We start from the raw sequence: 15,666 nt of genomic DNA on the forward strand, positions 1-15,666 counted from the left end.
TAGGAACATCGTTTTGAGAAAAAAAAACGTTAACATTGTCGCCTATGGGAAAACAATTAGTCTACTGTACCCATTTAGTATTTTTTGTTCGGCTTCCTCGACACTTAATTACGAATTGGGGAGCGAGGGATCTTAAATTTATTATGCAAACGTCTACGTGACACAGGGTCACGTCTATAAAGTATACAGGCGCGTAGCATCGTTTTTGAAAGGGGGGCTAGATTATTTTTTACTTACCTTGATGACAACAACAACAAAAAAACCATTGCCGTACCTCGAAAATCTTATTTCGGAGGGGGGAGGGGGGTTCAGTGCCAACTTATTTCAGTTCCAATGTTTTTCCATGCAATACTACATTTCCCTTTTATTACTCTACCATAGTATAACTTGGGGTGGGGGTGGTGGGTGGTGGGTTGACATGCCTTTCAAATAACATTTACAATGGCAACAGTAATATTGGGGGAAAAGTGCGTGGGCCTGTTGCTACGTGCCTGGGTATAGACTTCGAATGAACATACAAATCATTTAACTTTCAAAAAAAAACTTCAAGTCCTGTTATAAAAGGATTGTTGTTACTTAGAACTTATCTTGACTACAAATTCTCCTTGGAATAAAACAAAAATTCCTTAGTGAAAGGGAGTCGAAAAAACCCCTAATGTGTATTTAAGAAGAAGTATGTTATTCTAAAAAAATAACATTTTGAACAGTTTTAATCGATGACTATTTTCAGAGACTTTAAATTAATTTTTTTTTTTTCATTTTAAACATTCATTTAGAGACTAGCAACTGATTTATCAAATTTTTCAATCCTCAAGGGGGTTTCCGGGAAATTATGAACTGAACTATGAAATAATGCTTATGTTTCAAAAATGACAAATTTACATGTAACATCTGATATATAAAATATACCTGTCAGCTACAAAAGATCCATTTTATAATCAACCTGTTTCATTTATCAGCCTTTCAATCCATTATGAAGATCAATAAACTCGCTTGAATTTAGTTTTGTGATTATGACTAAAATATGGGAAGAAATGGGTTATAGGTCCGTTAAAGGGTGGAGATGGAAGAACAATATACATGTTGGTTTAAGTATGAGTCTAGACTAACGGAGTGTAAGGGTTTTAGGTGATTGTCCAATGCTGGAAAGTGGAAAAGCTATCACGAAAAAGTGCGCCATAAATCGCATGTTTTTTGCATTACACGATCTTTAGCAAAAAGGACAAATATATATAAAACCAAACCGCTAGAGGTCTGAAGCTCCCTGATACTAATTAAATATGTGGAAATAAAAAAAAAACAGTATTCAAGCTCAAAAGTGCATAAAACAATACAAGGAGCAGAGCAAACCCGGACCACAGAAACATCAGATGTGGGATCAGGTGCCATGGAGGAGAGTAAACTTCTGCTCCCCTGAAAAAAGATTAAATGGGGAAAGTTTCCAAAATGTCATTAACTAAGCAATTAAAGAATGAGAAGCTATGTCAGCAGAGACAAAAAAACAAAAAAGAACCTGGAGAAAACAATCTGTGGAGTCTGATAATTTTTTTATCAAACGTCCTAAGAAATATTGGCAGATGACTAGCGTTAAAAAAAGATTTCGGCGGTCGTAATTATAAAGGCTGCATTTAGCAATCAATCACGTGTCGAAAGTGCCGCAGGACGAATTAAAGCCGTCACCTGTCACTGTTCCTGGAACTCAATGTAAAAAAAAATCAATTATGTTGTTTTTGTTTCGGGGAAAATAAATTATTTTGCAGATTGAAGGACGTTAATAATGCCCCAAAAACTTTATAAATACACATTTAACCAGCCTGACACAATTGTAAAAAGTATCGGACAAAATGCAGGGAACGATTTTTATCCTGCTTTTTTCGGCCTGTGTAAGTCTTTATTTCTTTAAGTTTTATTCATGTTTTTGCATAAACGATAGAATATTAGAAAAATTAATATTTTTAATTTTTTTCACTTTGTGGGGGTGGGGGTGGTTTACCTTTTGACATTTCAATTTTGCTTTGTAAAAAAAATTATTCCAATCGTCCTGTTTCTCCTTTTTAGTATCTTCTTTTAATGTATTCACGGTCAGTGTTTTTTGAAAACGTTAACATTTATTTTCTTTTATGCTTTTTATTAGCAAAACTGTTGAGCATGCACAAGCTTCAAAATTCCATGTAAAATTATCACAACCTTAGTAAAAATATAATTTACTACATGTATGAAATAATCAAATTCAAGTATCTAAACTCTTCAAATTAAAAAAAGAAACGTATAGGAGGAACAATACCCTGAAAAATGTATGATAGTTTTGTCTTCCCTTTTTTTGTATGGATACGATGTATTTGAGTGAAATGCTTGGACGTTGCGCACGGTGTTGTTGTCAGTTTTGGTAACGTCAAAATGACGCTATTTTACGTAAAGTTCTAGAAAAATTTGTCGACATTACTTTTTTGCTTACATCTTTTATGGAGAAAAAATAAACAGGTAAGGACTTGTAATTTTTGTAGTATAGAGTGATTTCAAGATCACATGGTCAAAAAATTGGGGGTACAGAAAATTACTCTTCAGGTAAACGAATGATGCATTTCCTGTCAGTAATGGAGGGGGGGGTGTGGGAGGGAGGGCAAGGAATGTTGTAGATTCAGAGAGTTTATCCATAACTGCTCTGAAGAGTTTTGAATTGTGAAGGGGGTATTGGAAAGGTTTATATCTATGATTGATAGGAAAGTTTTGTTGTATGGAGAGAGATCAAAGATCTTTATGTTGAGAGAGAGAGAGAGAGAGAGAGAGAGAGAGAGAGATGGTTTATCCTTGATAAAGTTGATTGTTGTGGGAAGTTTTTGAATGGTGCATTTCAACATGTCTACCTTAATTAAGTTCCCAATGCTGGTGATATGTATAGGGGCTCATTGTTTGAGCAGACCTAGTAGTTATGTGTAATTAACTCTGACAGATGTGATGCTAGAGAAGAACAGGCATTCAGATTTATAGGTTTATATATCCATAACCTACTGAGGAGTGGATCCAAGTTTTTCTTTTTTGGGGGATAAAACACTAGTTCCTTTTGGGGAAAAGATAAAGCTTGAAAATACACATAATTACCTCTGAAAACTTAAAAATGTCTATTCTCATTAAGTAAACTGAAAGAAAAAGATCACAAAAGTTGATAAAAATGACACCGCAGCATAGACATGGTTAAATGTTTTAAGTTCGTGACCTCACCCTGCATTGAAGATTTCCATGTGGTAAAAATAGAATTCTCTAAATCAATACTTCTTTTCATAAAGTGAAAATGAAAGTAAAGGTGATATATAGGGGATTTCCATAAACCATGATGAAGGCACCTGTAGGTAAAGAGGTAGGGAAATAGTACATGATTCTCCTAATTTAAGCTATACTTACTTACATGCACATGCATAAAAAACATTTTTGAAATTTATGAATATGAAGATTTTTTTCTACTGAAAAAGTATAATGCCATATTATCTTTTGCACCTCCAATCTCATTGTTACCTTGTTCTTACACAGAGAAGGGGGAGGGGGTTGATTAAACTTGTTGGTACATATTTTACTTGTGGATTATGTTTTAAAACATATGTTAGCACATGTATATTTCACAATTTAAAAGATATCGCACGGGGTATACACTGTTTATCTTATCTTGTCTAGCTTGATATATGAATGAAGCTCAGCTAGCCTCACTCTGTGTATCTGGTATAGCAATAATAAAATGTGTTCTATAAAGATAACAGCGGTCTTAAGATATTAGATATTAATAAAACATAATGTTTAGATAATTATTGAATATACTATGTAAATCTTATAAAAGGGAGGTCAGGTCATCGTTGAGGAATATACCATGTGTTTATCAAGGGGTGATCAGGATGATCTTTGTAGATTCTGACAAGGACACACACTGGAAGAGGGCATGTCAGTATTATCTAGGTAATGATCTAGGTAATGGCCGAATGTAATGTAATATAATGATGGTGTGCAGCTTACAGGACACTTCAATGTAATCTTACACAATCATAGATATTCACGGTCATTGTAAGGTCACCGGGGCCTTTAGAATGGGTTAAAAAATCTTTTGGATGTAAAACTGAGCAGCTCTTCAATCTTTCATCAAGAGAGTAAGAAATGGTTTTGGGGTTTAAATAGCAATATAGGCAGTATTGCTCTTTATAAACAAATTTATAGATAACACCACACAGCATGAACATGATGAATAGGGCCAAACTAAATGACAAAATATTGAACCTGATGTTATGAAGAGGAGATTTATATGCCCTGTCCTGTATTAATGAGTTGTTATATAACTACTCCTGTATCTTCTACACAAGGACACTTTATGTTCCACACCAGCCCATAGGACAAACTCTGTATAACACTGTCTTATTGCAGTGCTTAGTTTAGGTTTATAAGAAAGAGTTGACTGAGGTCTTTCTATAAAACGATCTTCTTCTTTTCAAATTATAATCGTTTAATTTAATGCAAGCCAAATTTTTGAAAATATTTTACATTTAGTTCATGACAATGGAAGTGTTAAGTCTAAGATTTGAAATAGCAGATGGCATTAAAATGTAGAATTGGGTCTGGGGGGTCCCTACCCCCCTTACAAGGCATTGGAGGACTGATGAATGGCAGAATAACGGGGGCATTATTATAAGCAGGGGGGGAGTTCTCAGCCCTGATTCTTATATTGGGACAACCAAGAAATGGGACCAGTGTTTACAGTATGTACTGTTCAAAAACGCATCCAAAAATTTTGTTTTATCTGTTCTATGGATGCCTGATAAGACTGAGAGCAAAAAGGTAGGGGATGTTTAGGATTTCTTATTGTAAATATGGACTAGATGTATAATGAAGAAAATCATAATATATATATATATGCAAAGCTGCAGATAAATGTTTTCTGAAATAATGCTGTTGCAATTGGTAATACATGCTGATAGACTTTAACCTTGTATTCAACTTCACAATTTACCACCCAAATTACACATAATGGCTCCACTTATAAGACAATTAATGGTGTATATATATATATATATATATATATATATATATATATATATATATATATATATATATATATATATATATATATATATATATATAATAACATAATGACAAGTAAAATCTGGCGACAAAACGCAGATGAAGCAGTTTTTGTTTGTCCGTAATTGTTAGCTGGTTCCCGTACGTGAAATGTCACTGCGAGTGTTGACATTTAGACGATGGCAGTCAGACACTGGTCCCTGGGAACATGAATGGTACTCACTGGAAGTTATAATGGAATTCTAGAACCATTTGATGGCCATATTGAAAGTGGTTTATCTTTTATTATCATGAATAAAATATTTGTCTTTGGCTCTCTATGGGATATTGTTTGAAAGTAGCTTGTGATCTTTGTTCTTTTATTATTATCTTGCAAATTGTCTCTCATTTGTGATACCATAGAAAAGTTTTTTTTTTTTCGTATGTGTAGGCATGATAAAGTAAAAAGATATTTCTATTATGAGGATAATTTTAATGCACTTGTAAGCTTCTAACCCTTTATGTTGTGAAGACTATATTCGTCTTACTTCATCTTGGGAAAACTGACAATTTTTTTGCCATGTCAAGTTTGTAGTGTTATAATTTTTAAAGCTGTCTGCATTCCGTTTCACCTTTTCATAGTATTTACAATGTCTACTTGTCCATTTCTGTACTAATCTTAACTTTTCAAAGTGAAAAAATGCCCCCTTAATTCCCCCTTAATACCCCCTTCCTACAAGTTTGTAACATATTTTAATAGATTCAGTCAGGGTGGGGGTTAAATATGATCAAATTTCTACAGGAAGAGAAAAAAATTTTAATTTATTTTTAAAGCTAAATACCCGGTAGAGTCTAGGTTTAAATTGTCATACTCAGCTAGATATCACTTAGTGAACACTTACAAAATTTTAAAAGAAAACAATTTAGAGTCTGCTAAGTATAAGATTACTCATGTTCCATAAAAAAACATTCAAAACAAGACTGGAGAGCTCCTCTAGATAGAAGTACATGTAAGTATGGTAAGTGGGCCGTTCTGTGATGACCACTTACTGCTGAAGTGTCTCTCGGGATTTATCCTTTAATTTTCAATATGTCTATTTTCAATGACTACACATATGATCAATGTTACCACATTTATACGATTATAGTCAGATTTATTACTTTTGGACAATGCGTGACATTTATGTTGACTTTGTAAAAAGCCTTAAAAACAAACACTTCATTATAGAATCAATTCATTTTCATATCTATATAAAGTTTTTATTTTGCACATTTTGTATTTAACTTTATTTGGTGCCAAATTAAAAAAAATGAATTCTTAAAATGTAGGCCATTGCTGGAGTGTAACATTTAAACGTGACCCTTTTGCCGTTTAATTCAATTGTGACGTATAGCTACATGTAGTACATATATGTAATACGGCAATTATTATTATTAAAATTTAAGGTACCGCAAGTTAAAATTCTGTCTAGAGATCTTTTCCTTAATAACATGGCAACATTTTGTAGAATTTAAAATAATTTTCAACATCAATTTTTCATCCAGCATTACAAAATTTGCCATATGACAAAGTTTAAAAACTTTGCGACATTGAACCTCAAACTTTGTGACATACCATCTTAGTCAATGTCCCCACAATAAATCGGCTTAATATCAGAAACCCAACCTACATATCGACATAAAATATCAGTCTAATTTAAAATATAGTTCCTTGCACACAAAAAGGATCGTTGACATGCCATTTCAAAATTGATTTTGCTCATGAAATTATTTTTTTAAGTTACCGATGACATTTCATGTTCCTTCCATATTTCTTCGGATAATGCTTATCTACATCGCTGTCTTGCATTTTGAACAACGCTTTCACATCATTCGGATTGAACAACATCACAATTGTAAAACTTTACATCATTTACATCATTTTTTGAACTTTTCTGCTAAATTTTATGCTTGTATTGTTTGTTTTATGGAAATTATCAACATTTTCTCATTGCGTGTGCGACGCTCCTGTTGCCGATCTACATGCGTTTTTAGCTCTACTGGTCAGAGACCAGAAGAGCTTATGCGATAGTAATGCGTCCGGCGTCCGTTCGTCTGTCCGTCTGTCTGTCTGTAAACAATTTTTCAAAATGCTACTCCTTCTACAGTTTTGATCTGATTTCAATATAACTTGGCATATAAGTAGACTACACTAATAAACATAAATCTGTGTATCGGTTTTGGATTTCGACGAACGGTGTTGGCGTTGTTACTAAAAATAGAAATTTCTGTGAATTTTTTTTCAAAATGCTACTCCTCCTACAGTTTTGGTCTGATTTCAATATAACTTGGCACACAAGTAGACTACACTGAGACATAATTCTGTGTATCGGTTTTTGATTACAACGAACGGTGTTGGCGTTGTTACTAAAAATAGAAATTTCTGTGAAATTCTTTCAAAATGCTACTCCTCCTACAGTTTTGATCTGATTTCAATATAACTTGGCACACAAGTAGACTACACTAAGATACATAATTCTGTATATCGGTTTTTGATTTCGACGAACGGTGTTGGCGTTCTTACTAAAAATAGAAATTTCTGTGAAATTCTTTCAAAATGCTAATCCTCCTACAAATTTGGTCTGATTTCAATATAACTTGGCACAAAAGTAGACTACACTATGATACATAATTCTGTGTATCGGTTTTTGATTTCGACGAACAGTGTTGGCGTTGCTACTAAAAATAGAAATTTCTGTGAAATTCTTTCAAAATGCTACTCCTCCTACAAATTTGGTCTGATTTCAATATAACTTGGCACACAAGTAGACTACACTAAGATACATAATTCTGTATATAGGTTTTTGATTTCGACGAACGGTGTTGGCGTTGTTACTAAAAATAGAAATTTGTGAAATTCTCTCAAAAAGCTACTTCAAATACAGTTTTGGTCTGATTCTATTATAACTTGGCACACAAGTAGACTACACTTAGGTACATAATTCTGTGTTTAGATTTTTAATTTCGACAAACGGTAATTCTTTATATCCCTTTTTGACTTCAATGAACATTATTACCTTGGTTAGTAAAAATAGCAATTTCTGTTACTCTCAAAATGCTACTTCAAATACAGTTTTAGTCTGATTATAATATAATGTGGCATGCAAGTAGACTACACTAAGAACATAAAGAGAATTATTCAAGGATCATTATTCTATTTATTGCTGTTGCAAAGTTTCAATTCCCAACTGCTTAAGTTCTTTCCTCTTCCTTTGCTATAAGTACAAACCAGTAGAGCTTTAGTCTCGTCAGAGACTTCTGGTTGACGTAATTGATTGGATAGTCGAATTAATATATTTGATAAATGGAATTTTTTAATCAATATTTTTGTTTAAATGTATTTAGTATACAATTACCGACCGAATGATATATAGTTTCCATATAGTGAATTGTTTTAAAATTTTGGACATAGCGCAAATGCCGCCGCAATAGTAATTTTCGACATTTTGATACCAACACCGTGCCCGACGTAATGATTTTTAATGCAATAGTTAACTTTACAGCTATTCTACAAGTCTCACAGACAAAAAGACCTGATTTTGCAAAATTTCCCCCAAAAATTTGATCTCAATTTTCATTTGTTGAATTCCGATGCAATTCCTTCAGGTGCAAAGGGGCTATCAAAAGCGGGGGTTCTCGATATTTTGAAACTGGTTTTATCTGAAAAATGACTCTTCTTAAAAATGCTGCATCTGAATGTTGCGTTGTACAAAAAGGAAAATGGGCGACTGGAAGCAGGGGTACCGCAATCTACCATTGCAAGAGGTTTTAATGTTACACACAGAACATATCTAACCTATAAAACATAAACCATTAACACCGAACACCCAATGTTCGCAAAAAATATGGTAGACTACGTGTGACATCAGCAGCACAGCATCACTTCCGAGGATTACGTAAATTGCATGAACGCAATGCAAGGACGTCATCTAAAGCATAAGCTATCCCTGAACTGCACAGATTATCTAACAAGACCGTTTTCAAATGACTACGAATTATTGCAAGAGGATTATGCATGCCATTGTTCCTACCCCAAAAGACCCTAAATATCGACTTCAAAGATCTCAAATCAATAGAGTATGACCATAGTATCACTGCTGAACATTTTGGTTAACCTACTAGTGCACAAGGTTTATCTGAAAGCCTCCTATAAGTTAAAGAGTGTTAATGCTTTGTAATGAATGTTAGACAGATAACTGCCTCCAGGACGTTAAAAAAAGTTGGTGGTGGTAGTGTAATGATATGGAAAATGGTATTATAAGAAAGTTAGATTGATTTGGTTCGAATTAAATGGACTTTGATGGAAAAAGGTACTCTAACCATGTTCTACCTACACGTACTCTTTCAAATTTGCAGCATCTTAGAGCCGTATCGCAATCTCGCAATACACAGCCACATATGGCTCGTTTGACACACCTATTCTTGCAAAGAAACAAAAACCTGTTTCAGCCATAGTCATGTAAAGCGCTAGATTTAATCCAAATTAAGCAGCATTGGACAAAATGGATTGACATGATTTGGCAAAGACAATCGCATCCCCAGACTCTGCAACACCTGACCAAAGTTCTACATTTGAAGTGGGAGAGTATTCCTATACAGTTTTTATTACACACATTTGCTTCCATTTGATGCCGTTTGTGGCTATCATTTGTGTCTAACGGGGGGCATATCATATATTGATCTTTAATGGTCTTAAACAGACTATAATTTTAAAATTGTTGAGTAATTATGACATTTAGATAGTATTCCTGTTGCTTACCACATTTCTGTTTTATCAATGCTTCACTTTACTAAATAATCTTTATGTTTAACGTGACACTTAAATTCTACTATGCGTTTCTTTTTTTTTGAAGAGTATATTTTAAAAAAAAACGTTAGGGAACAATTTGACAACGGACTTAACATTTAATAGAAAATTATTTATCAAACTATTAATAATTTACCATCGAAAATTCTTTGTAAAATGTATTAAAATAAATAAATACATACACTGTAAACAACAATTTATTCATTTATTAACAAACAATTAACAATTTTATCTTCTCGACTAGTCAACGCCAATAACTAAAAAAAAACTGGAAATAACACAGAAATAGATTATAAACGTATGATTATTTACATTTTTGTAATCTTTCACAGGCCTTGGCACAGATTAGACCACCGCCTCCGATTAATCCGCTTTCTGGAAAAAAACGGGGGACGTGTCCACTGTCTCGGCTAAACACCACATGTGAATGTAATGAAGCTGATAGGCGGTGTAAATGGGACAAAGAATGTCCAGGAGGTAGGGTAGTGTAACGAAACTAAGAATAATACTGTGTAAAGAGGACAACCAGTGTTGATCTGCTGTTTATATGCGCTGTAATGACTAAGCCACCTAGACAATTCTTAACAGTTTTTTTTTTTTTATTATTTTCTACTTTTGCTTTTTTTTGTATAGTAGTGTTGTACCTATGTTTATTTCTCCTGTTATTTGTTTTAGTATAGTTGTGTTGTACCTTTCTTAATTTCTCCTTTTGATTGTTGTAGTACAGTAGTATTGTACCTATGTTAATTTCTCCTGTTGATTATTTATTACAGTAGTGTTTCAGTACAGTAGTGTTGTGCCTTTGTTAATTTCTCCTTTTGATTGTCTTTAGTACAGAAGTGGTGTATCTATTTTAATTTCTCCTGTTGATTGTTTTAGTACAGAAATGTTGTACCGTTGTTAATTTCTCCTTTTGATTGTTTTAGTAAAGAAGTGTTGTACCTTTGTTAATTTCTCCTTTTGCTTGTTTCAGTACAGTAGTGTTGTACCTTTGTTAATTTCTCTTTTTAATTGTCTGTAGTACAGAAGTGGTGTATCTATTTTAATTTCTCCTTTTGATTGTTTTGATACAGAAGTGTTGTACCGTTGTTAATTTCTCCTTTTGATTGTTTTAGTACAGAAGTGTTGTACCTTTGTTAATTTCTCCTTTTGCTTGTTTTAGTACAGTAGTGTTGTACCTTTGTTAATTTCTCTTTTTAATTGTCTGTAGTACAGAAGTGGTGTATCTATTTTAATTTCTCCTTTTGATTGTTTTAGTACAGAAGTGTTGTACCGTTGTTAATTTCTCCTTTTGATTGTTTTAGTACAGAAGTGTTGTACCTTTGTTAATTTCTCCTTTTGCTTGTTTTAGTACAGTAGTGTTGTACCTTTGTTAATTTCTCCTTTTTGCTTGTTTTAGTACAGAAGTGTTGTACCTTTGTTAATTTCTCCTTTTGATTGTTGTTGTACGGTAGTGTTGTACATATGTTAATTTCTCCTTTTGATTGTCTGTAGTACAGTAGTGTTGTACCTATGTTAATTTCTCCTTTTGATTGTATGTAGTACAGTAGTGTTGTACCTTTGTTAATTTCTCCTTTTGATAGTTTTAGTACAGTAGTGTTGTGCCGATGTTAATTTCTCCTGTTGATTGTTTTAGTACAAAAGTGTTGTACCGATGTTAATTTCTCCTGTTGATTGTTTTAGTACAGAAGTGTTGTTCCTTTGGTTGTGCTTGTAAGACTCGTTGTGTGCTTCCTGTAGGAGTGAGATTAGGGAAAGGTAAGTAGTCATTTAGTTTTTTTTAAATTTCTATGTAAAGAAATGAGTCAAGGGAAATTTAAAGAAGCACATGGGACTTATAGGTCATCTGAGCATCATGCTATGGCATTCAAAATTTTGATAGAGACACTATTGGTTACAACGATTTAATGTATTTTCACTATACAATAAATCAATAGAGCCCGGCTCTAATGCCAGAACTCCTAACTCTGGGGCGATAACACTTTATTCACACTTTTGGTAGAGGCACTCTTGCTCATTATAATTATGAACTCAGTTAGTTTATTTAATACCCAGAAGCAGAGAAGAGGATTTTCAAAGAATAAATACATTTAAACTATATAATTAATAAAGCCCCACCCTATCACCAGAACACCTGATCCTGGGGCCATAAAATTCACAATTTTGGTAGAGGCATTCTTCCTCATTGGAAGAAGTACTTTAGCTCATCATAACTTTGTACTTAATTGGTTCATTTAATACCCAGGAGCAGAGATTTTCAAAAAATTTATGCATTTTCACTATATAATAAATAGAGCTTCGCTCTAGCACTAGAAACCTTGACCCTGGGGTCAAGAATTTCATAATTTTGGTATAGGACTCAATGCTCATTACAATTATGCCAACAGTGTGACTGCTTGATATCCAGGAGTAAAGAAGAAGATTTTTAAAGATTGCATTAATTTAGTGGTTTTGGCACAAAACCCTCAGGCACCATGGGGTAGGAACCATGAAATTCACAAGTTATGTTTCCCTTAACCCATAGATGCTTTATGCCAAAATTGGTTGAGCGGTTGCGGAGAAAAAGCTTAAAATGTTCAAATGTTAACACACGTCGCACACCGCACGACAAACGAGGTCAGACGAAACGGATAGCAATTAGGTCACCTGAGTGACCTAAAAAAGCTTTGGCAAAGTAAATGTCAGATCGAGGGACTTCTGTTAATATTTGACAAATGATTTATCTCTTAGTACTCCTTGTTTCTTATATTTTTAGTCACTATTTGTTATATATGTTTGATTTCTTTTTATTCATTTCTTTTATTAGTGTGTCTATACAATGGAAGAAAATACAAACAGGGAGAAAAATTTCCCTCTGAAGACGGGTGTAACACGTGCATTTGTTCTTCCATTGGAAAAGCCATGTGCCCGAGAATGGCTTGTATTGGCCGTAAGTAGCTTGCTACTGTATGATTAATCATACTTTGTTTGAACTGATACTAGTAGTTATTTACAAGCTTTGATCGTAAAAATGTTACTAATTAAATAATATTAAGTAACCAATTACGTAAAAACTGTTGTGATTGATTGTATATTTGTTTTCGTCCCATTCGAGAATTTTTCACTCATATAGAGAGGTAAATCACTTACCGATTAAATTGTATTATATATTGACAATAGTCGGACCTCGGGACCATCGAGCACTAAGGGATCTCTAGCGTTCCAACACCTTCCTTGACATCAGGTTTCTATCTTTAAGTTTGTGTCCGAGGGACCTGCAGCTTTGTTTTACAATTGCCGAGCGCATGCCATTCAAATCTTTTAAAATCAAAAAAAAAATCACAAAAGTGATGTAAAGTTTTATGTTATTGTAGAGGACATATGTTCCCTACCGAAAGTAGTCGGCCCTTGCCAAGAAGCGTTAGGACGGTGGTGGTATAACAGAGGAACGAATCGCTGTGAAAGTTTTACCTACGGCGGGTGTCAGGGAAACAAGAATAACTTCCAGTCAATAAGGGAGTGCAACACACGATGTAGAAAGGGAACAAGTAAGTACTGGACTTAAGCGAGGGCGCTGACTCTTGACCGGGCTTACTTTTACTCTAAGACAATGTGTAGAAGCTCCTAGCAATATGAATATTTAACTTATTTGATTCAACGAAAATGACGGGTTATTTCAATTCACATATAATTTTTTCTTGATGAAAAACAACCATTCTGCTCTCAGCTAACGGTCCTGTCGTGTATGTACCCATAATACCATACTTATGACCTTTGGGTTGGATAAGGAAATGTAGATTTACACAGATTTATCTGCTGCCTCAATTCGGTCGAAAGTACATGTATTGCTAAAACTTTAAACAATGACTTCAGACTTCAATCATAAACCATTTTCTTTATTTATATACTCATGATTTCATCTTCGCTGCATTATCAGAATACACCTTTTGACTTCAGTGTAAGAATTTTCAATATATACTGGGGCCATAGTCTTATCATTTTGTTGATAATGATGTTCTTTACCTTTCAACAGATATACAGCCAGCTCAACGCACTTTTTAGTCTTATATTGTTTTTGCACAAATAAATGTCATATTATTTTAATGCAAATTGTGCAAAGACGCAAAAAATATATTTAAAAAAATGACTTCTAACTTAATATTACGTTTATCTTACTAACTTGTAACACAATTCACAGATAATTATTGGTAGGATTTTAATATACATGTACTATTGGCTGATGGATTGCGATAATTCCCAATGTTTTTTACGGGTTCAAACGTGGCCTTTTATGTACCCCTTCTTTGTAAAGCAGTTCTTTGCCTAGCATTGACTCAAAAACATTGCAAATCATGTTTCTTTTTTATTTTCTGTACAATAACATGACTCTATAAAGCGCAAAACGATAATAGTTTTTCTCATTTGTTAGACTGCTTTTCATGTTAAAAAGCTTGTATTTTGATATGGTTGCTTTCTGAATCTAGCATCATAAAAGATAAATATGATTGTAAAATTCTAAAGTTTAAGACCGTAAATGAAAAAAAAATTACCTTTTAAATGATTAAATACATATTAGAGCTATGTCTCGTATTCAAGGTCGACAATGTTCATTTAAGGGCAAAAAGAATATAACCTTAATTTATGCGAAAAACCATGTGAGATTAAAAAGTTCGTAGAGCTGTACTTTTGATTTAAAAAAAAGCAGGAACACAATTATATATCAGCTTTTCATTCCAGATCGCCCCTCTCGTCCCGGCCGTATTCGCCTTCCCGGCCCTTCACGCCGTATTCGACTTCCGGGCCCTACACGTCGTATTCGACTTCCGGGCCCTACACGCCGTATTCGCCTTCCCGGCCCTTCCCGCCGTACGCGCCGACGACGCCGTATTTAAATTGGATGAAGATCATTCCATTTGGGATTACGAAAATGAGGAAATTTATTGTACAAGAAGTTAAACCATATTTTGCTGTGTTACTGCACTATTTGAATAATAAAGATATAAAGTTTAATTTTAATTTAATTGTATATACTGAAAGGAAAAAGAAACGCAGGGTAAACTTTTGAGGTGAATTAAATTTATTTTTCTGAAAATATGTTTTAGTTTTCCTATCTAAATTTTATTTAAAATCATCTTTCAAAAAGATTAAACCAAATTCCCATTTCATTTTGTCCAATCATTCATGAGTTATTGAAGCTCAAATAAAGATCCCCCCCCCCCCCAAAAAGAGAAAATCGAAAACTCTCATTATCTTCAATGTCTCCCCCGTGCATCTGTCAGAGCCTTATTTCTCCTTCGCATGGAATTTCATTAGAGTGTTTATTTTTCAAACCCTGGCTATATTTTTTTTAATAATTTTATTAATCATTATGCAAACCCGTTTACAATTCCTAACTAACCCGGGCCAGGATAGTTAGTATAACAAAAATTACAGAGAAACATATATTTAGTTAAAGCATTTCTACAAATGTCACCATCTTATTTTTATACATGTGAGTTTTTGTTAAATTCAGTAAAATGTCCATATTGTTTTTAATATTTGTTTTCACATAGGAATATAACAAATCTTCTGTTTCAGTTTTGTTCTGAACTCTGCAAAACATTTTAAATTTATATATCTTGTATGCTAAGAAAGACACAAAAGTATTTAAAAGTTGTATTCTGGAATTCCGTTCAGAATAAAAACCTAGGACGACATGCTTCCACTGTACATCAAAATTTAACACAGAACTCAGATTTTTCCATAGTATATGAACATGTTCACAATCAAAAAGTAAATGTTTAATATCTTCAATTTCATCACACATA

General features: G+C 33.5%; 1 protein-coding gene across 2 annotated transcripts; it reads left to right on the forward strand.

The window, feature by feature from the left end:
- The first annotated feature begins 1,814 nt into the window (after positions 1-1,814).
- Positions 1,815-14,869, forward strand: LOC134265720 (eppin-like). Of its 2 annotated transcripts, XM_062747941.1 has the most exons (6): positions 1,815-1,883; positions 10,213-10,357; positions 11,564-11,638; positions 12,687-12,809; positions 13,234-13,407; positions 14,597-14,869. In XM_062747941.1, exons 1-6 carry the CDS (start codon positions 1,845-1,847, stop codon positions 14,749-14,751), a joined length of 711 nt encoding a protein of 236 aa, XP_062603925.1. In that variant the 5' UTR covers positions 1,815-1,844; the 3' UTR covers positions 14,752-14,869. The 2 variants fall into 2 exon arrangements, with proteins under 2 accessions (XP_062603925.1, XP_062603926.1); XM_062747942.1 differs by lacking the exon at positions 11,564-11,638.
- The last annotated feature ends 797 nt before the right edge of the window (positions 14,870-15,666 follow it).

The sequence above is a fragment of the Saccostrea cucullata genome, unplaced genomic scaffold (genome assembly GCF_032062105.1).
Source record: "Saccostrea cucullata isolate Sc308-1 unplaced genomic scaffold, CSIRO_AGI_Scuc_v1 ctg1080, whole genome shotgun sequence".
Classification (NCBI taxonomy): domain Eukaryota; kingdom Metazoa; phylum Mollusca; class Bivalvia; order Ostreida; family Ostreidae; genus Saccostrea; species Saccostrea cuccullata.